Source organism: Pongo pygmaeus, chromosome 2 (genome assembly GCF_028885625.2).
Source record: "Pongo pygmaeus isolate AG05252 chromosome 2, NHGRI_mPonPyg2-v2.0_pri, whole genome shotgun sequence".
Lineage (NCBI taxonomy): Eukaryota > Metazoa > Chordata > Mammalia > Primates > Hominidae > Pongo > Pongo pygmaeus.
Genome location: NC_085930.1, coordinates 137651297 through 137678073, shown reverse-complemented (window position 1 = coordinate 137678073; position 26777 = coordinate 137651297). Strand labels below are relative to the sequence as shown.

The following is a 26777-nucleotide window of genomic DNA, read 5'->3' as shown; positions in this document are numbered from 1 at the left end:
AATATAAATTAGTTCTTGTCCTTCTCCTGATTGATTCAAACTTTTCAGTTGCTTCCCATTACCCTTAGGATAAAATTCTTACCCTTACTATAGACTGCTGGACTGCATCTCATTTCACTCTTACCAGCTTACTGCTCTCCAGTCACACTGGCCTTGGTTCCTCTAACATGCCGGGCTTATTTCTGTGTTGGGACCTTTGCTCTTGCTAGTCCTTCTGCCAGAGTTGTCTGCCTTTAACGTTTGCTTGGCCGCCTTTTCCTCATCATTCAGATCTCAGCCAAGGTGTCATCACTGGAGAGATGTCTTTCTTGATATTTCCCCCACCTACCCCATCACTCTTACTCCCTTTATCATACTCATCATAATCTATAATTATCTTGTTAATTATTTGTTTACTACTATCTGTCTCTGGAACTGTAATAAAAGCTTCATGATGGCAAGGGCCTTGCGTCTGGTTCTTTATTATATCTCCAAGGCCTAAAATAGTGCCTGGCACCCCTGTAATTGTTGAATGAACTGAGTATACCTGTTGAACTGAAACCATGTAATTAATCTTAAATGTTAAATTTAATCTGTTGCTTGCAGAAGTTTGTTTTACTACATATTTAATGGGTGTCAGTTTTATTTAGCACTTATTATAATTTTCTGCATTTCAGAAATAAAGTTAATTAAGATTTTTTGGTAAGGGAAGGCCTGTGAGGATACAGACATTGATGGGATGGTCTTCTTTATATGGTTTTAGAAATAACTTGATATATATTGATCTGCTGTGGTTGATTAAATGCTTACAGTATGAAACCACTGGACATATTTCAAAAAATTAGTAGGTTTTAAATTTTTTTATATTTTATTTAAAGGACTGGCATAAAGCTTTGGAAAGCACTTTAAACAGAATTTTATAAAAATGTCCTTTATTTACCAGTAGGTGGCACTCTTGGTCATGGTTACTTTTACAAAATAAAATCTTAGGATTTTTAAAGAGAACTCCTTTTTTTTTTGAGACTGAGTTTTGCTCTTGTTGCCCAGGCTGGAGTGTAATGGCACGATCTTGGCTCACTGCAACCTCCGCCTCCCAGGTTCAAGCGATTCTCCTGCCTCAGCCTCCCTAGTAACTGGGATTACAGACACCCGATACCACACCTAGCTAATTTTTTGTATTTTTAGTAGAGATAGGGTTTCACCATGTTGGCCAGTCTGGTCTCGAACTCCTGACCTCAGGCGATCTACCCACCTCATCCTCCCAAAGTGCTGGGATTACAAGTATGAGCCACTGTGCCCGGGAAGAACTGCTTTTAAAATTAACATTTGTTTTCCAGTTCAGTTGAGAGGGAGACCATTCAAACAGCATAATCATTAAGTGATGTATCCTATTGTGAGGACAGCTTATTTTAGCAATAGTTGTCTAAAACATTGAACAAAACAGTATTTCCATATTTAACAATATAGTAGTTAAATTTTATCAGGAAACTTGGCCTTAAATGACATGTAACTATGTCATTCTAGCCTTTGGTCTGCTGTTTCCTGGGGTGGATATCCTAAGTGGCAGGTGTTAAAGACAGGCAAGGAAGATGAACAAAATAAGCTGTAAGATAAATAGTCGAAAAAGAAAAATGGAAGCATGGAGGGAAGAATGGATGGAGAGGTGGTAATTGAGAGTGGGCTTGTTGTGAGGTGATGCCTACTGATTTTAATGAGCCTTTCCTTTGGCAGCTAAGAGGTAATAGTGCTTTTGATTAGTTCCCCAAAACATTGTTATATGTTGTTTGTGCCATTGCAGGAACTTTGTGAGAATTTTAATGCATGGAAAAGCTGTCCATGTTCCAACTGCTGTACATCCAAATGTCTCAGTGTAATAGCAGGACCAAAATATTCTGTCAATCAGCTGACATATACTTAATGACTCCTAAAATCTCGTGGACTTCTAAAGTGAGTTTCAAGTTCTTTCTTTCAGGGATTAAGGTAACATTATTGACTTAGAACATTTAATGGAGAAAAACTACATTTAGTGGTCTTGAATGACGTTGAAGAGGCCTTCTGCTTTTTTCATTTAGTAAAGAGAAAAATAGCAAGTAGCATGCTTATCCACAATGATACTGCAACATACTATGACGAGAAGAAATATATGGTTTATCTAAAGACTAGTTATGAACCAGTGAGCTTTTTAATATGATTTGGGTATAACCAAGTAAACTGCATATGACTTATATCACCATCAGATTTATTTATTTTTATTTATTTTCTGTCTTCATCTATTAGAATGCAAGCTCTCTAAGAGAGTTTTTGTTTTCTTCATGCCTATAGCACCATTGCTTAGGCCAGTGCCTGCCACAGAGTGGACTCTTGATAGATACTTGTTGAATGAAGGACCAAATTAATGAATATGGAGTAGGAATGTAAACACTTAGCTTGAATATTTTGCTAACAGCAATTTATCACAATTAATTTATATACTGCCTCCCAAAAAGCTCAGAAAAAAAAGTATTCACATGCATTTTCATCTATTCTCAAGGTAACTAAGATGGACAGATAGAGCAATGTAACATGTTAAATGTGGCCATTTTAGACAAAGAAATGTTTAAAAATTGACATAGGAAAATGATAGAAAAGGAACCAAAAAGAAATATCATCTGAGTCCTAATCAGTGCTTTTCTTGATAGGCTGGTAGTTTTTAGAATTCGAAATGTTGAAGAATCTGTGTGTGTGTGTTTAACTTTTTGTTGAAGTTCAAGTACAAACAGAAAACTACACAGATCCTAAGAGGACAGCTTAATCAGTTTTTATAAAAAGTGAAAATACCCATGCAATCCGCACCTAGATTAAGAAACAGCATTGTCACTACCACCTCCCAAAGGAAATTGCTAACTTGATTTCTGACATCATAGATTCATTTTGTCTGTTTTTATACTTTATATGATTAGAATAAAAGAATCTCTGTTCTTTGGGGTCTGGCTTCTTTCATTCAGTATGTTATTTGTGGTAATTCATCTGTGTTACTGCATGTAGTTGCAGTTTTCATTGCTGTATAGTATATCTTACTGTGTGAATGTATCACAGTTACCTTATCTCCTGTAGTAATGGCATTTGGATAGTTTCCAGTTTGGGCTATTAGGAATAGTGTTATTATTATCTGTTTTGGTTTCTTAATATCTGGGAACCTTAAACTTCTTATTTGGGAACCGTTGTAAATTTATCTTCCTCTTACACTTTACCTAACAAGAAATATAAAAGACTTATGCAGTAATCTTTAGGTAGAATACAATTATCAGGAAGTTATAAATCTACTCCCCTCTTCTATAATAGCATAAGATTAGTCATGTGAACTTGGTCAGAGATTTTAGAAAGCGATAGAGAAGACGAATATTTGATATTACCAAAAATTACATATTTATATACATAATTGTGGAGATACCTTGAGGCAACTCTAAATAGTGGCAGAAATTTTGTCAAGGTGAAGTTAGCCTCTTGGCTGCTTTGCTGGTAGCTTGACTCATAATAGCACCAACAGAAATCCAAACTCTTCTTCACTGACTCTCTAAAATAGTCCAATATTTCCCCACTTTTAAAAAAAACAATTTGAAATTTCAGTGTTCTGTTTGCCCAGAAAGCGCTATGGCCTGTGCTGCTGTTATGATTCCTGGGTTGTTGCGATGCTCTGTTGGAGCCATCTGTACTGAGGCTGCTTCACTGAGATTGACACTCAGCACTTTGCGCCACCTTACTCTAACCAGGTGAGTCATTAAGCCTTCTGTGTCATTTGAAGTTGATTTTCAAAGAGACCCGACCTGCTGACGGTTGTGGGAGGCATATCAAACTCCCGGAAAGGTAACACCTTGGCTTCAATGTGCATGCTGTCACGTTGTTAACCGTTTTTTGTCTGAGATGGAGTCTTGCTCTGTCGCCTGGGCTGGAGTGCAGTGGCACGATCTTAGCTCACTGCAACCTCCACCTCCTGGATTCAAGTGATTCTCCTGTTTTAGCCTCCCGAGTAGCTGGGATTACAGGCGTGCACCACCACACCTGGCTAATTTTTGTATTTTTGGTAGAGAAAGGGTTTCTCCATGTTGGCCAGGCTGGTCTCGTACTCCTGACCTCAGATGATCTGCCTGCCTCGGCCTCCCAAAGTGCTGGGATTACAGGCATGAGCCACCATGCCCGGCCAAAACTTTAGTTAGATGGGCAGATACTCACTGGCCATTTTATAGGATCCGTAATGTTACATTGTATTTAGGATAACCATGATATTTCAGGAAAAACTAATTTTATTATTTTTATGAGGATAATATGTAATAACCTAATTTTACTTTCTATTAAAGCATAATGAAATCCAAAAGGAAAACTGATCACACGGAGAGAACTGCAAGTGTCCTTCGACGGGAGGTTTGTATCTTTGGGGTATGACAGGTTTTTCCAGCTAGACCGTTTACATGTGGTTATGACTGGCTTATGGGTAAAGTGTTAGATGAGTCTGGTCCTTTTGAAGGACAGTTGGGAAGTTTGTTATTTTTCTATTTAGAAATTTTGTGAGCAGGACATTTGATATCTGATTTGGAAAGATGACAGATACTCAAATTTTTCCCTTTAAACTTGGAATGAATGGATTACCTTTTGATGAAGAGAGTAGAGCAGCAACTGAGGGAGCCATCCTCACAGGTATGATGTTTAGGGTTATATTTTAGCACTAGAACTTCTTTTAGAGCCTACATTTTATGAATAGCTTACCTTTTTCTGTTTTTTTGTGTGGGGTCTTTTTTTTTTTTTTTGCATCACATCTCAAAGTCCTTGTTCTCATTCCTACTTTAGAACAACTTCTTATTTCATCAAGGGAGAAAGCACTAACATCTGAGAAAGGAAAGTGGACGAGCTCTTATTACCCTTCTAATGTACAGATTTTTTCCACCATATTCAGACTATAGAAAGCTAATCTACCACCTGAAGGGGTGTCAAGGGCTGGGAAATAAAGGATCCGTACCCTTTACCTCAGTGAGTAACCCCATTTTTATTTAAAAACATAAATCAGATATTTGATTTTGCTTTTTTGAATGTTTGTCACTTACTCAGATATATTTAGCTTAGTGTTATAAGACTATTTAAGCTAACAATAAAAAACTGTTTCATGTAAAGAAGGATTATATACTTCTACAAACATGGGCAGAAATTATATTGTCTCATTTAAATTTATCTATTAATAGAAGGATACACTTTAATGTAAAGGCATATTGTTTAGGCCCTACTTTTAAGGCTAACTTCTTTCAGAAAATTACTTTGGGACTAAGGGTAATGTGTTGTTGATTCAGCTTAAAGTTCATTTTTTTTTTTTTGAGAAGTCTGTAAAATTAGTTTAGCATAGTAGATTTAGGAGCTTGTGGGGAAGTACACTTTTTCCAATGGTAAATCTGAAAATACTTTTTTTTTGGTTTGTTCAAGTGACCAAAAATGCTGATTCTGTAAATGTGAGACTTGTTAGGATTTCTTTTTATAAAATGAAGGCCTTGCAAATTATGAAGAAAAAAGTGATTTATCTTACAGGCTCTTTCCTGTTGTGTTTTGAGGCTGGTGGAATTACAGCAGAGGTTGAAAATCTTTCCCTAGAAGGCCAGATAGTAAATACTTTAGGTTTTTTGGGCCATGCTGTCTTAATTACAACTTCTAATCTTTGATTTTATAATGTGAAAAGAGCCATAGATGGTATGTAAACAAATTTCATTTACCAAACACCCAGATTTGGCCTGCAGGTAATAATTTGCTAGTCCCTGAATTAGAGTATTCATTTCAGAATTTTATTTTACAAGACCAATTAATTTTAATAGCCTGCAGAAACTAAATGAAATATGAGCAAAAAAGAATCATCAAGCATTTACAAAACAATTAGTACATTATTTACTGTTTAACATCAACTGATATTTACTGAGCACCTCCTGTTTTTCAGGACCAAAAACTTGTTTCTTACCTTAGAGAATTCTCAAAACTATGCTGTAAGATAGATAATAATATTTTAAGACAGGTAAGATAGATAGATAATAGTATTTTCTTTTTTTTTTGTTTTTTTTTTTTTTTTTTTATTTAAAATGTTTATTTATTTATTTATTTTTTTAAATTTATGAAGTATTTATTGATCATTCTTGGGTGTTTCTCGGAGAGGGGGATATGGGAGGGTCATAGGATAATAGTGGAGAGAAGGTCAGGAGATAAACACATGAACAAAGGTCTCTGGTTTTCCCAGGCAGAGGACCCCGTGGCCTTCTGCAGTGTTTCTGCCCCTGGGTACTTGAGATTAGGGAGTGGTGATGACTCTCAAAGAGCATGCTGCCTTCAAGCATCTGTTCAACAAAGCACATCTTACACCGCCCTTAATCCATTTAACCCTGAGTTGACACAGCATATGTTTCAGAGAGCATGGGGCTGGGGGAAAGGCCATAGATCAACAGCATCCCAAGGCAGAAGAATTTCTCCTAGTCAGAACAAAATGGAGTCTCCTATGCCCACCTCTTTCTACACAGACACAGCAACAATCTGATCTCTCCTTCCTTTCCCCACACTTCCCCCCCTTCTCTTCAACAAAACCGCCATCGTCCTCATGGCCCGCTCCCGATGGTCGCTGTCTCTTCGGAGCTGTTGGGTACACCTCCCAGACAGGGCAGCCGGGCAGAGGCGCTCCTCACCTCCCAGACAGGGCGGCCGGGCAGAGGCGCTCCTCGCTTCCCAGACGGGGCCGCCCGGGCAGAGGCGCTCCTCACTTCCCAGACGGGGCCGCCCAGGCAGAGGCGCTCCTCACTTCCTCCCATACCGGGTGGCAGCCGGGCAGAGGCGCTCCTCACCTCCCAGACGGGGCGGCCGGGCAGAGGCGCTCCTCACTTCCCAGACCGGGCGGCCGAGCAGAGGCGCTCCTCACTTCCCAGACTGGGTGGCCGGGCAGAGGCGCTCCTCACCTCCCAGACGGAGTGGCCAGGCAGAGGCGCTCCTCACTTCCCATATGGGGTGGCGGCCGGGCAGAGGCGCTCCTCACTTCCCAGATGGGGCAGCCGGGCAGAGGCGCTCCTCACTTCCTCCCAGACGGGGTGGCGGCCAGGCAGAGGCGCTCCTCACCTCCCAGACGGGGCGGCCGGGCAGAGGTGCTCCTCATCTCCCAGATGGGGCAGCCGGGCATAGGTGCTCCTCACTTCCTCCCAGACGGGGTGGCAGCCGGGCAGAGGCGCTCCTCACTTCCCATACGGGGTGGCGGCCGGGCAGAGGCGCTCCTCACTTCCTCCCAGACGGGGTGGCGGCCAGGCAGAGGCGCTCCTCACCTCCCAGACGGGGCGGCCGGGCAGAGGTGCTCCTCATCTCCCAGATGGGGCAGCCGGGCATAGGTGCTCCTCACTTCCTCCCAGACGGGGTGGCAGCCGGGCAGAGGCGCTCCTCACTTCCCATACGGGGTGGCGGCCGGGCAGAGGCACTCCTCACTTCCTCCCAGACGGGGTGGCAGCCGGGCAGAGGCGCTCCTCACTTCCCATACGGGGTGGCGGCCGGGCAGAGGCGCTCCTCACTTCCTCCCAGACGGGGTGGTGGCCAGGCAGAGGTGCTCCTCACTTCCCAGACGGGGTGGCCGGGCAGAGGCGCTCCTCACTTCCCAGACGGGGTGGCCAGGCAGAGGCACTCCTCACCTCCCAGACGGGGCGGCCGGGCAGAGGCGCTCCTCACTTCCCATACGGGGTGGCAGCCGGGCAGAGGCGCTCCTCACTTCCTCCCAGACGGGGTGGCGGCCGGGCAGAGGCGCTCCTCACCTCCCAGACGGGGCGGCCGGGCAGAGGTGCTCCTCACTTCCTCCCAGACAGGGTGGCGGCCGGGCAGAGGCGCTCCTCACCTCCCAGACGGGGTGGCCGGGCAGAGGCGCTCCTCCCTTCCCAGCCGGAGTGGCCAGGCAGAGGCGCTCCTCACCTCCCAGAGTGGGCAGCCAGGCAGAGGCGCTCCTCACTTCCCAGAGTGGGCGGCCTGGCAGAGGCGCTCCTCACTTCCCATACGGGGTGGCAGCCAGGTAGAGGCGCTCCTCACTTCCCAGATGGGGCAGCTGGGCAGAGGTGCTCCTCACTTCCTCCCAGACGGGATGGCGGCCAGGCAGAGGCGCTCCTCACCTCCCAGACGGGGCGGCGGCCAGGCAGAGGCGCTCCTCACCTCCCAGACGGGGCGGCCGGGCAGAGGCACTCCTCACCTCCCAGACGGGGCGGCTGGGCAGAGGCGCTCCTCACCTCCCAGAAGGGGCGGCTGGGCAGAGGCGCTCCTCACTTCCCATATGGGGTGGCAGCCGGGCAGAGGCGCTCCTCACTTCCCAGACGGGGTGGCGGCCAGGCAGAGGCGCTCCTCACTTCCCAGATGGGGCAACCGGGCAGAGGCGCTCCTCACTTCCTCCCAGACGGGGTGGCGGCCAGGCAGAGGCGCTCCTCACCTCCCAGACGGGGCGGCCGGGCAGAGGTGCTCCTCATCTCCCAGACGGGGCAGCCGGGCAGAGGCGCTCCTCACTTCCTCCCAGACGGGGTGGCAGCCGGGCAGAGGCGCTCCTCACATCCCAGACGATGGGCGGCCGGGCAGAGGCGCTCCTCACTTCCCAGATAGGGCGGCCGGGCAGAGGGGCTCCTCACATCCCAGACGATGGGCGGCCAGGCAGAGACGCTCCTCACTTCCTAGACGGGGTGGCGGCGGGGCAGAGGCTGTAATCTTAGCACTTTAAGAGGCCAAGGCAGGAGGCTGGTAGGTGGAGGTTGCAGCGAGCCGAGATCACACCACTGCACTCCAGCCTGAGCACCATTGAGCATTGAGTTAGCGAGACTCCGTCTGCAATCCCAGCACCTCGGGAGGCCGAGGCAGGCAGATCACTCGAGGCCAGGAGCCGGAGACCAGCCCGGTCAACACGGTGAAACCCCGTCTCCACCAAAAATACAAAAACCATTCAGGCCTGGCGGCGCGCGCCTGCAATCCCAGGCACTTGGCAGGCCGAGGCAGGAGAGTCACAGGAGCCCGAGGCAGGGAGGCTGCAGCGAGCCGAGATCATGGCAGTACAGTCCAGCTTCGATAACAGCGGGAGACCGAAAAAAGAAGGAGAGGGATACCGAAGAAAGGGGAGGGAGAGGGGAGAGGGGAGAGGGGAGAGGGGAGAGGGGAGAGGGGAGAGGGGGAGGGACTTTTTTTGAAACAGGGTCTTGCTCTGTTACCCAGGCTGGAGTGCAGTGGGTACAGGGGTACAGTCATGGCTCACAGCAGCTTCTGTCTCCCAGGCTCAAGTGATCTTCCTGCCTAAGCCTGAGTAGCGAGGACTACAGGCACACTATTGTGCCCAGCTAATTTTTAATTTTTTGTAAAGATGGTCTTGCTGTGTTGCCCAGGCTGGTCTTGAACTCCTGGCCTCAAGTGATCCCTTCTCTTTGGCCTCCCAAAGTGCTGGGATTACAGGCATGAGCCACCACACCTGGCCAGTATTTTCTTTTTAACAGATGAAAAGACTAAGAAGCGGACTAATAGGAACTTGCACAGCATCCATCATAGGCATTAACATACTTAATTATGTTGACTGCCAATTCTAAGGAAACATATCTATTTTTCACGTTTTTATTGTTACCACAAAGTCTTTACTTTTACATTTTTCAAATTTGTGTGGATATAAACAGTATTTTTATTTATATCACCATCATTTCTGTTTCCTAATAAAAGACCTTTATCTCCCTAAGGTTATCACCACTTATCTATAATTTCTTGCTTATTAATTTTAATAAAATATACATAAGTGGGAATGTACAGTATTCAGTCTTCTGCAGTTTACAAATGAGGCAGGCACATACTTTAAAGGTTACACCTATTAAGAAATAGATGCTAATGGCACGTCTCTCTCTGAGTACGCTCACACTCCCTTTTCTTGTGTGTGTGCTTTCCCCCTTCCAATAAATCACTGTACTATCACTAAAAGAAAAACAAAAAAAAGATATCAACTATGATTTCTAAAATATACTTAAATATATTTAAAATTAACCTCATTAAAATTTTTGGTTTATAAATATAACTGTATAACTACAGTATGTTAAGCTTAAATGACTGTATTATGATAGTGACATATAAAGTACTGATATACATATTCTTTCAAGTTTAAAGTATCTCACCTGAGAACTGGGCTAAGGGGCAGTTCCTTAGTTTGGTTCCACTGTAATAAAATTATAAAAGGTGTATTTTCCTTTATTTAACAGATACATAACTATAGCCAAAAGGTCAGGCAACACAGAATTCAGTAAATACTGAGGATAATGCAATAGTTAATGTCAAATTCTAGCCAACTTCTAGTATTATGGAAGTATATCTAATCTTAGGGAAAACCTGTTCTAACAAAATTATCTTAAGAAAAAGGGAAAGAACTATAAAGAAACAGACTATTAGAGATCTAGTAAATATTCTTATTTTATAGATTAGGGACTGAGCTTCAGTCTTGATAAGTAACTTGCACAAGCCATATATGCCAGTGGTGAAACCAGGACTGATTGCTGAACCTGACTTCTGTTTCAGGTTCTTTTGAACATGCCCTTGTTCTTTCATGTTATGACCAAATCATATCATTTATTCACTGAATTTTAACTTTAATTTGGAAAATTAACTAATAAAACTTTTTCTCTTCAGCACAACTCTCTAGTTTTTCTAAAAATGAGCATTTTAAGAACAGAATACAGTTGATAACATTAGAGCACTCTCATAGTTCCTTAAGATCAGAACTTTATACAGGAAAAAGTTCCCTTTACGTAAAGTTTGATTTGGCTGGAGAAAACTTATAAAACAGTCATAGCTTTAAAGCCTTTTTACTCTATATCATAGTGACATCCTCTGTTGTAAAACAGTTTTTTATCATCTGACATTTTCTTCAGGTAGCCAGTTTTCCTGCTTTGGCTGTCTTATAAGAGCTTCCAAAGACTTCAGTCTACTTATAGTTTGTTGTTTGTAGGTCAAGAAGAGTTATCTTAGAATGTAGCTTAGAGACTTTCTGCCAAAAACGTTCTTTAGTTGTGTCTTGTCTGCAGTAAGAATGTTCAATTCGTGGTCGAGCGCAGTGGCTCGTGTCTGTAATCCCAGCACTTTGGGAGGCTGAAACAGGAGGATCACTTGAGACCAGGAATTTAAGACCAGCTTGGGCAACATAGCAAGACCCAGTCTCTACAAAAAGTTACAAATTAGCTGGACATGGTGGTATGCTTGTAGTCCTGGCTATTCAGGAGGCTGAGACAGGAGGATCACTTGAGCCCAGGAGTTCAAGGTTACTAACGTAAGCTATTATGGTGCCACTGCACTCCAGCCTGTGTGGCAGAGCAAGACCCTGTCTCTTTAAAAAAAAAAAAGGAAAAGAAAAGAATGTTCCGTAGTTTACCTCCTTATGTAAGGAGTCTTCAATGTCTATGTCTTCCATTTCCCTGGTTTCTTTTTGGGCAGATATAAAAGAATTAACTACAGGTTTAGAAAAATGCCAATAATAGATTATTTATTTGTGTTTAATTCTTCAACTGTTTAATTGTGCTAAATAAGAATGAATTATCCTGTGCTGACCTGATTTTCATGGAATATTTGTAAAGTTTGGATTAGCAAGATGATTGGTAGTTATTTCAAGCACTTTTTGGGTTTCCAAAGACTGTTGAATACCTTCTGAATTTGAAATTATCAAAGTAATAGTTATAGAATTTAGATACTCAAAAGATGTGTGAAAACCACCTATATCCATATTTTAGTTAACTGATGTTTCCAAGATAGATTCTGGTTTCCCAGTTAATCTTGTTTAACTAGTTTAAGAGTTAACATGTATTTTGACTTAAACCCGGGAGGCAGAGGTTGCAGTGAGCCAAGATTGCGCTACTGCACTCTAGCCTGGGCAACAGGGTAAGACTGTCTCAAAAAGAAAAGAGTTAACATGTATTTTGTATGCTTCTTGGTTTTGGAAGCCGGTGGCTTCAGCAAGGCAGATGAATCAAGTAATTGCATGTTCAGGGAGCACATCTGTATTAACTATATTTTTCTTTGCCTCATTTAATACAAGTGATTTTTCTGATTTGGCTTTTAGGCATACTTTTTTCTCATCTTCCAATTGTTTCTTCTGTGAATTTTTTTTTTTCTTAAGAAGGATCTTTTACTTGATTGTCTTCAGGCAGAGGAAAAAGTTGTTGGAACTGTACTTTGTTTTAAATATCAAATCCCCCGTCTGATGTCAAGAGAGTCAGGAGTGAAATGGTCGCTACCTAGTAACTGGTATTTACTGGAAACCCATCAATCTTGCTTTCTATTTTTTTTTTTAACCACTTTTCAAGTGTTTCTCATTTAGAGGAAATGGATAAAAACTCAGCTTCTGGTCTTTATTTTTTTTGTTCCTGGCGATTTGTAGAGTAAATATATATAAATATATAGCTGAGTATCACTTGTATGAGGTCCTGGGAGACCCGGGGCCAGCAAAAGGTGCAAGGCGGCCCTTCTTCCATTTCAGAATTTTATAGAACAAAATTATTGGGACTTTTGGGGGTTATTTTGAGCCAAGTTTAGGTAAACTACAAAGAAAGTTAATGCAAACTCTTGAGAATTTTAGTGCCCACAAGTCAGAAAATTACAGGAAAATCCAATCGTGGTACTACCTTTCAGGAAATTTTTAGTTGCATCTCTTCTCCTCTTCTGTTTCTTTTTCTTTCTTTCTTTCTTTTTTTGAGACAGAGTCTCGCTCTTGTTGCCCAGGCTGAAAGTGCAATGGTGTGATCTTGGCTCACTGCAACCTCTGCCTCCTGGGTTCAAGTGACTCTCCTGCCTCAGCCTCCCCAGTAGCTGGGATTACAGGTGCCTGCCACCATGCCCGGCTAACTTTTTTTTGTATTTTTAGTAGAGACGGGGTTTCACTCTGTTGGCCAGGCTTGTCTTGAACTCCTGACCTCGTGATCCGCCCACCTCACTCGGCCTCCCGAAGTGCTGGGATTACAGGCATGAGCCACAGCTCCTGGCCCTCCTCTTCTGTTTCTAATTTCCCCTCTTCTCCTGTACAGAATGAGAACTGCGAAGAGTTGGGAGGAACTGGAGAAAGCTAGATGGTATCTGGCTTTCTCAGCAGTACATGGTCATTAGGAACTCGCCCCAATCTCCAGAGGGTGCTCCTAGCCATAGAGTAGGGGCTGGACCCTGGACTCGTTGAAATGAATGGCACCTCAGGTTTGGCCATAACAGAACTGGATCAGCTTCTCATAGTCTTGTCTTCCATTCTTGCCTTTAATTTATATAGTGAGTATACTTTACACATGTTATTTGCTCTTCAGTTCAAGTCCATGAGGTAGCCTAAGGATACAATGTCATCTGGATTTTACAAAGAGGAAGCAGGGCCTAGGACATGTCTCTCAGTGGTGAAAGAAAGCTTCAGCTCAGAATTCCTAGGCTAAAGGACTGTGTTGCTGCTCTTGGAGTCCACAGAAAATGGAATACTCACCCAGAAGTGTTCTTTTGGTTTTGGGCATTGTATTTCCTCTGGAAAGCTTACTGAATGACCATTTATGATGTTTATGCTTCTTACTTGGGACTGTAACTGTAAGTAGTCTGGGATTGTGCTGATGGAGGAAACTGAACTCTGAATTGAATTACGTTGGAATGTTTGTGTTTGAGTTTTATTCATTTTATTAAGAATCAAAAGAATAAGCAGTCTGAGTAACCCTAGAAATGTCAAGGAGATAAGGATAGAAATATTGTAATGCAGTAAGGATTGTTCAGGCAAGACAAATTTTACTGGAGGGGGTCATTCTGTGCTTGGCCTTATAGACTGTTGGCCTACTGAGCAATATATGCTCTGTTCATCAGTTTGTTGGGAGAGTTTGGCAGTGAAAGAATTTCTTAAATTACTAATTTGTATGCATTCATTTGTTCATTTGGAAATGTGCCAGACCCTGGGCCAGATCCTGGGGTTATAGCATTGAAAATGATAGATAAGCTCCTGTCTTCAGATTTTAATGGGACTCTGATCGGAAGACTTTATGCACCTAATTGATTTTGGAAATCTTTCTAATTCTTTTTCTATTGTACTAGTTTGCTTTTAGAAGCCTGTGTCTTTTCCTACAGTATCTTATGTGTATGTTGCCTTTTTGTTTACAAAGCACCAGATTATACAACAGATTGGTACTTGATTCTCACAACCATTCTGGGAGGGACATGTAGAGATTTTAATTTCTATTTCACAGATGAGGGTATTAAGAATCAAAGATTTAGATAGGCTGACCCTGCTTCCTCATTTGCCTGAAATAGTCCTGGTTTATGCCTCTCGTTCCTGGTGTAATAGCACTCACTTTCACTCTCAAAATTATTCCGTCTTGAATGATAAATTATATTGTTGTCCTAAGTTTAAAGGACTTGTTCAAGGGACAAGGACTCAGTCCCTGAACTCAGATCTTTGATAATAAAATCAGCTTTCCTTTATGTTACAGCAGAATATGACACTCTGTTTAGACGGACAGGGCTTAATTGAGCAATGTGTTACTAGGCATGAGAAAGGAGGGAGATACTGATGGCAGAGTGGTTAGTTAATAAATGGCTGGGCCCCTGGGGCAGATGCCTTTGGGGATCCTACAGTTCCAGGTGCTGATTTTTCCAATGCTTATAATCTGCTTGTGATCTTGCTAAGGCTTGGGTTTGAGTGGGATGGTCTGCTTAGCTGCAGAGTGGACTATGTCCCAAGGCTAACCTTTACAATTCTCTACTGGTCATCACCTATGCATTTCAAGGAGATTGCGGTAGAGTGGTCACTTCAATTTGAGGTAGGGGACATCTTTTCAACATGCACTGTTTCTCAACAGTTGTTCCTGTAATTTGCTTTGGTTATTAGAGCTTGATGGTCAAAGAACCTTTTAGAGATGATCCAGCCTGGGATGAGCAGTGCTTGACGCTCCTGGCTTCACACTGTCAGCAGTGACAAAGCAGAGCAGGTGGAGAGAAACCTCAGGCACTCACTGCCTGGAGGTAGTTGTAGGGGATCTGGGGGGCTGGACTACAGCTCTTAGAAAAACTCCCAAGGAAGTATAGTCTGATGGCCCTGGCAGCTGGCCTCTGGCCGCTAGGGGTGTGTAACTAACTCTGCTGTGAGTTGAAGGCTACAAAGAAAGGGAGGCTCCTTGGGGAAAGGCCCAGTTTAGCAGCTCTGTAATCATAGTATCTAGCACAGTGCCGGAGAAAAAAGGAGTTCCATGTTGGCTGTGTTAAATTTGAAATGGAAATTAAACAGGCTGTTGGACACGTGAGATGAGAGTTTACTGCTAGAGATGAAAAGTTGAGGCCACGTAGAGAGTAAGGGAAGAGGACTCAGGACTCAGCCCAGGAATGTGTCAACAGTTAGAGGCCAAGCAGAAGAGCAAGAGCCAGCGAAGGAGATGGAGAAGGAGTGGCCAGCCAGACAGGAAGGAGATCAGCAGAGTATTCTTGGAGCCGGGGAGAAAAGTATTTCAAGAAAGAGAGAGGAGCCAACCGTGCTGAATTCTGCTGAGAGGTCATCATTGGATTTACCAAAGTGGATAGTGGGTGACCAGAATGACTGGCTTTAGTACATTACTGAGGGTGAAAGCCTGATCAGATTGTGTTGAGGAGAGAATGGGAGATGAGAAAGTGGAGACAGGACCATATGTAACTCTTGAAATGTTGTAATGTGAATGGGAGCAGAGAAATGGGGTGAAAGCTGGATTAAAGGAGAAGCTTGTTTTGTTTGTTGTATTTTGAAAAGCAGCAAAGACCACAAGTGCCTGGATTTAAATCTGCTTTGCCCCTTACTGGCTCTGGGACCTCAGTTTTCTCATATGTAAAATGGGGATATGATAATATCGGCTTTCTAGAGTTGTGAAGACTGAGTGAATGAATGTATGTAAAGTGCCTGACATATGGTAAGGATGTCTATAAGTGTTTGCTGCTGTTGTTGTTGTTACATGTTACATGAGGTGGGAGATCCTAGAGCTCGTGTGTTCTGATGGGGAGGGTAGAGAGGGTGTGATGCAGGAGAGAGGATAGTTGCTGGAGGAAAGGCTTGAGAAGACAGAGAGGAGACCAGCCCAGGTGGACAGGTTAGCCTTTGGTAGGAGTAAAGTGAGTTTACTTGTCATTCTAGGGCATAGTGTTAACCAGCATAAGCCATTTAAGAAGTTAAATTGTGTGGTTGACGAAGAATTTTGTGTCTACCTTTGTTAGTAAATCACTTGAGTAAAATCTGCTTCTAGTCAGATTCCTACACATCAGATTGATACTCTGCTACCATTTAAATAATGTCCCTAGGTCTTGGTGTCTTTGTGTGTAAAATGGCATATGATTCTTGATAATGACTAAAGTTTCCTTCAATTCTGAAATTCTCTGAACCATACCTACATTTTTGTTTTTGGTCATCTCTAGTCATGGCTTTGCCTAAATTTTTAAGCCAGAAAATGAATGAACAGGAGTGAACAGGGAAAGCTAGCCAGGTTTCCAAAGAAATACCTATTTCCTGTACAGAGACTTTTGCACCAGCGGTAACATCAAAATATCCTACATAAAACCAGCTTTTTAAACAACTGTGATGGAATTTCCTTTTAGATGCTGACTCTGCCTAAGCATTAAACATGTGTACTGGTAAAGTTGGCAAATGTGTTGTTATTTTACTGAACACTGGAAAAGCATAAATGTTGTTTTATGGAAAATTTCATTTCCTGCCATGTGTTTTAACTTAGGACATGGATAGTTGAGGTTTCAGTTGTGAAATCTTCTGATTCGTTAAGTATAAGAGCCAGTACAAATGATAAAATACATAGTTTCTCCACTATGTTTTGCCTATCCAATAAAAGAATAGCATATAACAAGGGCCACAATTACAGGTCCTAATTATATGAACTAGCTTTTGGAGTAAAATAAATATGTGGTCTTCAAAAAGATTTCGTTGATGTTTTTAATCCACATTGCTAGAAATCTATATAGTATACAGCATTTGTGTTAAGCAAAATAGTAACAGGGAAGCATGTCTTTAAAAATAATGAATTGTGCAGGGTATTTTATGTTCCAGATATAGATAAAACAATTTTGTCCAGATTGTTAGGATAAATAGCAGTAGGTACATTACTGTTTGTATTTCAGGTTGAGTATCTCTAATGCAAAAATCTGAAATCTGAATGCTCCAAAATCCAAAACGTTTTGAGTAATGACATGACACTCAAAGGAAATGCTCATTGGAGCATTTTGGATTTCAGATTTTCACATGAGAGATGTTTAACCTATAAGTATAATGCAAATATTCCAAAATTGAAAAAAAATTGAAATCCTAAACACTTCCGGTCCAAGCATTTCAGGTAAGGGATACTCAGCCTATCATACCAATAATTGGTCATAGACACCATCCAAATGAAAATATGGCTTAATAGAAAGTATAGCTTGTTTCCTTCCTCATTCAATTTTACATTTGGACATTGGAAAATGACTAATGCTTCCATTTCACATAGCCTAGCACTTGATCGTGACGCATTCTTGGGTATCTCAGCTGAAATTCTGCTCCCTATCTAGTTTTGTTAAGGAATTTAACACATGCCAGTTAAGCTGTCAGAAATGAAATAATCTACCTCTAGGCTGTATTTTAACAGATTATTATATCGAAAGAAAAACATGAATGTTTATAAAATAACATTTCTTTCTTTCTTTTTTTTTGAGACAGGGTCTCACTTGGCTCACTGCAGTCTTGACCTCCAGGCTCAAGTGGTCCTCCCACCTCAGCCTTCCGAGTAGCTGGGACTACAGGTGTGCCACCATGCCTAGCTAATTTTTGTAATTTTTTTTTTTTTTTTTGGTAGAGATGTAGGGTTTTGCCATGTTGCCCAGGCTGGTCTCAAACTCCTGGGCTCAAGCTATCCGCCTGCCTTGGCCTCCCAAAATACTTTTGTAAATGTAAGAAAAGGGGAATAACGAAGTAATAGAGACCTCTGATGATTCTCATTACTTGTCTTTGTAATAAGATACTTAAAAAAGAATGTGTAGCAAACAAAGGAAAATACCAGTTCTACTAAATAAATCTCTGCTCTCCCTGAACTCTCCCATACTTTTAAACATGAATCTGGATTTTCTATAGTGTTCTCTTTCCCTATCCACCCGGCTTAAAAAAAAAAAAGTGCTCCTGCATTTCTACCAATCTTTGTTCTGGAAAACCATTTTAAGTGACTTAAAGTTCAAGTTTTTATTCATTCTGCAGATACTTAGTGAGCCTTACTATGTGTTGGGCCCTGTGCTTCATCTAGGGAGTTGACTAATATGTGCTGAATATGGTCAGAAAGGCGAAAACATTATATTGGTAGAGTTGAGAGTATGAAGAGAAGAGGGAGGACCTCAGGCAGGGGGTGTTACTTGAGCAGGGCCTAGAAGGGTGAGCAGAAGGTTGGTAGAACTGAGAGAGCTTGGCACGTGCTGAATGACCTAGGTAGGGTTTTGGGGAAGGGCAGGTGTTAGGTACCTTTGAGGACCAGCAGGTTGTCCAGTTTGGCCGAAAAACCACGAGCACAGTGATCCAGGAGGAGTCCCAAGTTCGTATGAGTTAAACAGGACTTTTAGCTTTTGTTTTATTTTTTTTTTTCAGTTATCGAGTGGTAGAGAGCCATTTAAGGTTTTTAAGCTGGAGAGTAACTCAGTGAGGTTGGAACATTAGGAATATTTGCCTGTTGGCTGCTTTGAGAGACACAAGAAGGAGACCAAGGTAGTAGTTCAAGTGAGAAGAAAGAAATTCTCAGCTTAGGGTGATGGCAGGTAGGCAAGGGAAAGAAAAAACATGAGCCAAATTTATGGAATTTGGCTGTGTTAGGGACAGTATACCAGAAAGAGTCAAAGTTTGTGTGTGTTTGTGTATCAGCTGAAAATGTAATTGACTGTGTTGAGTCCAAGACGCATCCGTAATTGAATATCCGGTAATGGAAATAAGCTGATTTTGCAAGGCTCTGTGAGGGCAGGTGCAGTCTTCTCTATCTCTGCATACCCTGTTCCCCAGTTTCAGGCACCATGCTCAATAAGTGTTCGTGGAAGGAATGACTTTGGTGGATTTCATTGTATGGCATAAGTGAGTTTACCATTGGAGCAGAACCATCAGATGATTTAGGGAGGGTCAAGCTAACCTGGATTTGAATCCGCAACTCCTAGCTAGGTGATCTTGAGCAAGTTACTGAATCTTTCAGTTTCCTCATCTGCAAGATGTAGGATAACAACACTTTCTCTTGGGATATAATATGATTATTCATATCAACTGAATGAATGAATGCACATAAAATATTTAACCTAGCATCTGGTATATACCTGAGATAAATGCTCCTCAGGCATTGGCTGTTGTTACTTATGGGGAGTGTTGATGTCAGCTTGTGATTGGCAGAAAAGTAATGATGAGTTGTCAGCAGAAGGTGGGAGGAGAATAGTAGTCTGTGAGTCCTTGAGGGCCTCAACCTGGAGTGGCAGAGGGAGTAGGAGCAAGGCAGTTTAGGGAAAGCTGCTATGGAAGAAGTGAGAGAAGGAATGGTAAAGGAGAAAGACCAGGTCAGTGATAACAGGAGGGGACCTGAAAAGTTCAATATGGCTGTTCCAGACAAGGAGAATGTGTCAGTGTGGAAAATACCAAATTCAGAGAGGTCAGGGAGGGTGAGAACTGAGACTGGACATTGAGTTTGGTTGTTCAGAAAGACCCCAACCAACTGTCAAAGGAGAAATTGCAAGAGCACCGAAGCTAGGTTACCTGTGGTTAAGGTGAGCATCAAGGAAAAAGGGAAGATTCTGTGGGCTAAAGAAGAGCTGATTGTCTCAGTAGAGGAAGAGACGAAAGGCAGGATTTCTAAAATATATTCAAGACAGTATGGCTTTTACGTTTGCACTGGTAAAAACATGTACAAGCCCACCACAGAGCAGTTTCTTGTTGTCCATGTGAGCAGTCTCTCTGAGATGTTCAGTGCTCAATTTTTAAGGCCCTGGTGCAAAAGCATTGGTATGGTGGCATATATAGTTATAAATGGAATAAAATGTAATATATAATGTAAACAAATGCTAGTTAATTTTAATTAAGACAATGAAATACAGTCGTGTTGCCTGGTGACGGGGATGTTTTGATAAATGTGTCATTAGCTGATTGGCATTGTGCAGACATAGAGTGTACTTACACAAACCTGGAGGGGATAGCCTACGACACACTTAGGCTAAATGGTATAGCCTATTGTTCCTAGAGGACAAACCTGTATGCATGTTACTGTACTGAATATTTCAGGCGTTTGTAACACAATGATATTTGTGTGTCTAAACATAGAAAAATAGTAAAAGTCTGGTATTATGGGATCACCTTGTATATGTGCTTTGTCGTTGACCAAAATGTCATTGCACAGCACATGACTGTACATTATAACCAACATTAATGAGTTCTGTGGGCTAGCAGCGTTGTAAGTACTTTTGTCAATATTATCTCATTTAATCCTCCCAGCAATCCTATGAGGTATAGGTGGTATTATTCTCATTTTATAGCTGAGGAGGGCTAGGTAACTTGCCCAGAGTCACACAGCTGGTAAGCAGTAGAGCTGGGACTAAATACCAGGCAGTCCAGCTGCAGAGCCCATGCTGTTAACAGCCATATTCTGCTGCTTACTTTATTTTGTTGCTGAATTGCTTTGAATTGCAAATGGCATTAGATGTAATCTTTGATGAAACAGGAATGTACTAAAGGGAGGAAAATTGAACATGAAGGAAAGGGCTGGTGGTTGCTAATGGAACAGTGTTTCCAAGAGAGTAGGCAGGATTAGGACCAAGAGTGCAGGTAGAGGGTCAGTAATGGAAAATTACCCCACTTGATTTTTAGGAGAGGAGGAAGAGAGGGTTGACAAAAATATGGAGAAAGAAATGTTAGGGATTTTGCAGGAGGGAGGGAAAGGTAGATAATACTAGAAGATACTTTGAGGTGGTGAGAGAGACCACCATCCATCATGAGAATTATCCAGTGGATTTTTGAAAATGGTCTCCACGAATAGTTTGATGAGATTTAGTAGTCCTATTGGAGTAGAGAGCCTGCATGAGCTAGCATTAGGATGGGACGTTCATTGACCTTGACAGATTTCCAAAGCACCCTTTGGTGGAGCTGTGAAGATCACACTTTCCAAGGAGAGGGCTATATTTTGGTTAGTTGCTGATTTGCTGCCACAAGTAGAGATGAACAGACATAGAAGGTTGAGGAAAGAGTCATGTTGTCTTTTTTCTTTGCTTGGGAAGATGTCCCAGGCTTACAGGACAAAGAAACACAAAGCAGATGAAAGAATAAAGGAAATAGAGACCTTTTGAATTTGAGGGGTGTTGAGCCATGAATGGCACATACCTGCATAGCTCCCGAGTCAAACCTATTCAAGGCTTTCCAGAAATCAGATACATCATGTAAAAATAGTGCTTCTCAAGTTATCTGTAGGGAAGGGCTCTTTCTATTGTTAAGGTTGTGAACTGTTTCCATTTTATAAAATATCGTATGATAAAAAATGAATTTGAAAATTAATTAAAAACAAAGACATGAAGAATGCAAACCCATTTTGTTTTCTGTTACTAGACTCAACGGGCACAAGATTGTTCTGTGAAATTGTTAAAGTTTCTAAGTGCCTGCTTTTGATTTCTGAAATTAGCTCTTTGTGGACTCCTTACACCCCCAGAAGCAAGAGTGGGCCTCACTTGGCCCAGTACTGATGGAGAATTTAATGGCGGCTCCTTGATAAGACCCTGGCTTGTTCATAGAGTTCCAATTCCCTGAGCTCTTGCCAGAGTGCCTAGCCCAGTGCACAGCACATTGTGGATACTCAATCAAATAAATGCCGGTTAAATGATCCCTTGAATAGATGATTTTTGAATGTAGGATAAAATTAAATTAGTATGATAGCAAGTCTCTCAAAAAAAAGTTAATTAAAATGCATTCACATGGTGGTAGGCTGAACTAAAGCAAAGTGTGTTTTACCTTGTTTGGCAGTTTTCAAAAACCACATCTTCGTAGATTTCAAAAACCTTAGTTCTCAGGATGCCACCATTTGTCCCTTGCGCTGTGTACGCACTAATCTCAGCCACAGTTCATCTTTTGGTTTTAGATTGTGTCAGCAGCTAAGGTGTGTGGAGCTGCCAGTGAGTCACCGTCAGTGAAGAGCCTCCGCTTGCTTGTTGCTGATCAAGACTTTTCCTTTAAAGCTGGCCAGTGGTAAGTGACTTTTTTGTGTTCCAAGTATGTATGTTCAAGAAGGTGCCATCAGATAGAAGGGATTATTTTTTCTTCTGGAAAAGGCTAGCCATTCCCTTGAGGAAGAGGAATTCTAAATCATATCTGCTCAGGGCGAGCCTTTGTTGGCACAGAGGATCTGATTCCTTTCCTGGCCTCAGAGCCCACTTGGGTTTTGAGCCTGTGGCTCCCTCAGTCATATATGAAAATTGCTGTCTTGTGTTTTCCACATTCAAAGCTAGTATTGGCCCATGAAACTGACAGCTCTGATAATTACACTCTTCAGGAATGGTTGCTAACAGAACGCACTTCAGTAATCTAATCTCCTTGAGTTATGTGTTGCAGGAAATTCATAGGTTTTTAAAAAGTCTTCTTTGTGTCCAATGCAGAGTAAACAAAGTATCCTGAAGAGAAGAGGAACTAGTGACGTCATCACAGGGCTCACTACCCTCTTGACTGAATTCGTCTATCATATGTACCTTATTTGGGTTGAATTTAAATACTTTGCCTAATTTGTTATCAGGATTCCCCAGTCAGGCCCAGCTCCCCAGAACCCCCATACAAATCATAAGTCTGTCCCATTTGACTCGGGACTGATCAGCATGCTGACTGGGTAACATTTCCTCCGAATGCGGCCTCCCTGAGCTTCAATTCAAGTTCAATTGTAAAGAAAGCAACTTGAATTTCCCTAGGAAAGGTGTGTTTGGGTGTGTGTGTCCTTTATTTAAATAAAGCATTCATTTCTAAATGGATTTCTGGCATGTCAGTCTTGATAGTGTTTCTTAGGAGTCACTTGACTAATTTTGGCAGTCTATCTGGAAGTGTAGTTTTGTTAGGAGGATGTGTGATAATAGCAAGTGTGATAATAGCAAGAGTTAGCAGTCTTGTGTGTTAATAGTTTGCCTTTGAATTTAGAACTAGAAAACAAGATGCTGATTGCAACAATTTGGGTTTGTGAAGCAATTTACTGCAATCTTTGCACATGTTCGATGATACACATTAAATGCATTTTGTCCGTTTTAGGGGGTGGGCAACATATTTACCCTTCAAAAATGGTTTAGCAGTCATTATATTGAAAAGTGGAAACTTTAATTGTAATGATCTGTTTTCCATTATTTCCTTTCTGTGGAAATGTTTGTGTCCTGTGCAAAGCACTGTCTCTGTGCCTTCAACTCTGAATCCTGCCAAGACTCAGACCCAGCCTCCTGGTTAGGAAAAGCCTGTGCATTGGTTATTGTGCTGCCACTGTGGTGTGCCTGCAAGTGTAATGCACTCGCTAACCTCAGTTACCTGATAAGAAAATGTCCTCATTCCCTAGTGATATTTGTAGAAATATTTGTGATTCTCAAGATGAAATGATTTGGGGTTGGTGTCATGTATACCATCCCAATGAATGGATTTGGCCATTTCACTGAATTTAGGCCTGGTTTTCATATGTGCCTGTCAGACTTCTTCGGAGGTCGGACTTGGCGGGTAAGGATCACTGGCTGGTGGTGGTGACGCTTTGCCTCCCAGGTGTTGATTAGTATTCATTCCAGCCTCCTGGGCCCTCCTCTTTGAACAGATTTTACCCTTACCATTGATTATGGTTTCTAGGGGTTGTGAGTTCGTTTTGATATTTGACCTTATGGTTACAGAATGGCCATTTTGCTGAGGTTGGTGGTGTCTGTCCCTTCCATGCTGTTGCTTGAATGGCTTTGTGCTCTAGGCTGTTTCAGACCATCAGCTTGGTAGTAACCACCATGTGGCACTTTGGAGAAGAGGGCAAGGATTAGGGAGAGGGAGTGAGGATGTGGCTGCCATGCAGTTTGTGTAGTTGGGATTCTCAGACTGGAGAGCTGCTAGAAATCAAGGAGAGGGTTGCTGTTGGGCTTATCTTTGGGGTAAGAGATTGGGCCGTGATTCCACATCTCTGAATTTTTGACCGGTGGCTTCCTCTGACACCTACCAAACTCTGAGAATGAGGTTCCAGGTGCAACTCTAACTAAATAAATGAATGTTGTCTGTGACTAGCTGGAGCTTTGGCCACAGATCCCCATGTAGACACCTTCAGCATAGATCAGATATAGGCCTCAAGGGGCTCTTTTTGCACTACACTGTGTTCTTACTGGGCCTTGCAGAGAGGGCTGGTTCCTGTAGCAATAAAGCAGTTCCAAGAACTCTAGCAATCCAACCCCGAGAGAAAGGCCAAAGGCAGAACCACCTCAAAACATTTCTCACATGAACAGGGTTGAACTTCTTGGTTCATCTTACTAGTAGGCCTACCACTTGCTAGCTCCTTGGTGAGGCCTGCCCTTGACCAGAATTCCTCCTCCCTTGGGGTGGAAAGATTGACACTCGCTCTTGGGTCTGGAGCATGCCACCACTAGTCCTCACACAGTGTGCAGGTGCCCTGAGTTTCTAGATTCACATTTGGCTGTGGTGCTCACTGCCTGCCTCTGGTATTGGTTACGCTACTGTGGGTAGCAGTGTATTGTCGCCTAGTGCCCTGGAGACTGCTCAGCTCACGTGCTTGCTTTCTACCAGCTAGCTCTGTGATGTGATCAGTTTCCTTATTTGTCTGGGCTTCAGTTCTCATATCTTCAAAGAGGGAGCAGTAGTATTCCTACGTTTTGGGATATTTAAAGTGTTTAGCATAATGCCTAATGTTAACTTTGTTTGATTTTAGCTTTTGTTATTGCTAATAAGTATTTCATTCAGTTAGATCATATGTGCTGATAAGGCCCAGGGGACAGATTCCAATTCTTATCTCCTTGGTCAGTTTCCCTGCACTGAAGCTGTTGATTGGAAGAGTGGCAGGCCAGGCAGGAGTGGGGGCTCATCACCACCATGTCACCACTGATGCCCCAGTCAGTACTCAGTCCACACTTGGCTAGGTATACCTTGCCTCCTGAGGGGAAGTAAGGCCAAAGCATTTTCACAGAGTGGAGGGAATTCCTGGTCCTAGTGTGTCTGACTTCCTACAAGATAACATAAGTTTAGATGCTAGAAAGCAACTTTGAGCCCTGCTGAGAGAAAGAGAACACCAAGAAGAAACACTGGAGGAGCAAGATTAGAGAAATAAGACTTTACCCCTACCCTTGAGCAGGGCTGCCACACTGTAGATAGATAATATCCTTACAACTTACACTGATTCTCACAGGACTGCACATAACATAGCACTGTATTCCTTGGCATCTTTTTTCAAACTGTGTCCTCCCCCATTGCTTATCTGGTAAGCAATGTGTGTCTTTTAAGACTGTTTAAAGGGCATCTCTTCTGTGAAGTCTTTCTTAATTCCTATACTCCTGGTAGAATTGACTCCTCCTTCCTCTGCCTTGCCTCGCTATGCTAAGCAGATTTTATCATTGCCCATTTAATTGTATGTATTTGTTAATTTTCCTCCTCTTAGAGTGGGTTCATTGAGGGCAGCAACTAAGACATACATGCATCTTTGTACCTCCAGCAAGTACCACAGTGCCTGTATATGGTAGGCAGGTGCTCTCTTTGATGTTTGCATTAAGTGAATGAGTGAGGGGCTCTGAGAACTGTAGGCAAGGACTAAAGAGTTCTGGGATCTCATAGTATAGCTGCTGTATGCTTGGCACTGGGGCTCCCTTTGTGGACAGGACCTGGCTGCCTGGTGTGTCATGGTTGGATGTGGACATCCACTGCTTCACCGCACACCTAGGCTCCTTCTGCATACACTCACTCATTGGGTATATAGTAAGGGCTTTAACTCATGGCTCCAAGAGTGCTCATCCTGCAAAGGACATTTTTAAAGGTGTGTGTTTAAGGTTTAATTCTTTCTTGGACAGATGTTTTATGAAATATGTATTGTGCATATTTTCTTAAATCCATTCAGATGAAGTTTTTATGTAACTTAAATTCTTCTGTATTTTTTAATGAAGGAGTCCTTTTTTTCCAAAGGTAGCTTTCCAGAGTTACTAGAGAAGAGGGTTCCCTTTCATTCAACTGAGAGAATGGTCTTCATCATCATTGAGCAGCAGAGGGCACTGTAGTTCAGGAGATGAAGCAGCAAAAGTAGCTCATTAATGTATTTATTTTTTAAACATGGAAATAATGGAGATTTTTTTATACCTCCTCTGTGATAGCATATAGCAACTGTGTTAACAAATGCTAACGATAGTCTTTTAAATTTTTATCTTGTCAGAAATGAAAAGAAAGTTGAAGTACTCATGGAAAAGAGTCAAGTGAAAATAGGTTAAAGTTGGCGAAAGACCTTTTCTGGAGCGCTTCCAATCCAGAACTGGTTTTTAAAGACTTATAATAAATGACTGGAAATGTAAGGTCATAGACTGCAGGAGAATATTTTTTTAAGGTCATAGATCAGATTAGAGAACATCTTTTGCTTTTCTTTTAGGCCTGTATGTAGGTAAGCAACTGGGGAAGGATGATACTTTTTGCTCTTGTGATGGCTGTGAAACACCTAGATTGGATGTTTATGTTTCCCAGATATGGGGATGAGAATTTTTTGTGGTTCTATGTTCCAATACATTTTTCTTGGTATGTGACTAGGTTTATTGCATTTCCTAGAATCCTCACCAAAAAAGTGTTTCTGTGGCATAGAATTATTGAAAGC

The 26777-nt window shown here is 42.3% G+C and overlaps 1 protein-coding gene and 1 pseudogene across 14 annotated transcripts in view; one reads left to right on the top strand and one right to left on the bottom strand.

Annotated features, from left to right (window-relative positions):
* OXNAD1 (oxidoreductase NAD binding domain containing 1) overlaps positions 1–26777 on the top strand; it is a 94836-nt gene that overhangs the window by 2237 nt on the left and 65822 nt on the right. For 8 of the 14 annotated variants that reach the window (XR_008501721.2, XR_008501720.2, XM_054483174.2 and 5 more), the window contains exons 2-5: positions 1778–1926; positions 3586–3728; positions 4314–4377; positions 22071–22177. Coding sequence is in view for 11 of the 14 variants with exons in the window: in XM_054483174.2 (XP_054339149.1) it covers positions 1801–1926; positions 3586–3728; positions 4314–4377; positions 22071–22177 (440 nt within the window). In the remaining 3 variants the exon portion in view is untranslated. Of the gene's footprint in view, positions 1–1777; positions 1927–3585; positions 3729–4313; positions 4378–4405; positions 4651–4800; positions 4981–22070; positions 22178–26777 lie in introns of those variants that run through there. The other 6 variants (XR_008501722.2, XM_063661284.1, XM_054483175.2 and 3 more) reach the window with 4 other exon arrangements.
* LOC129034187 (THAP domain-containing protein 5-like) lies at positions 10811–17181 on the bottom strand (annotated as a pseudogene).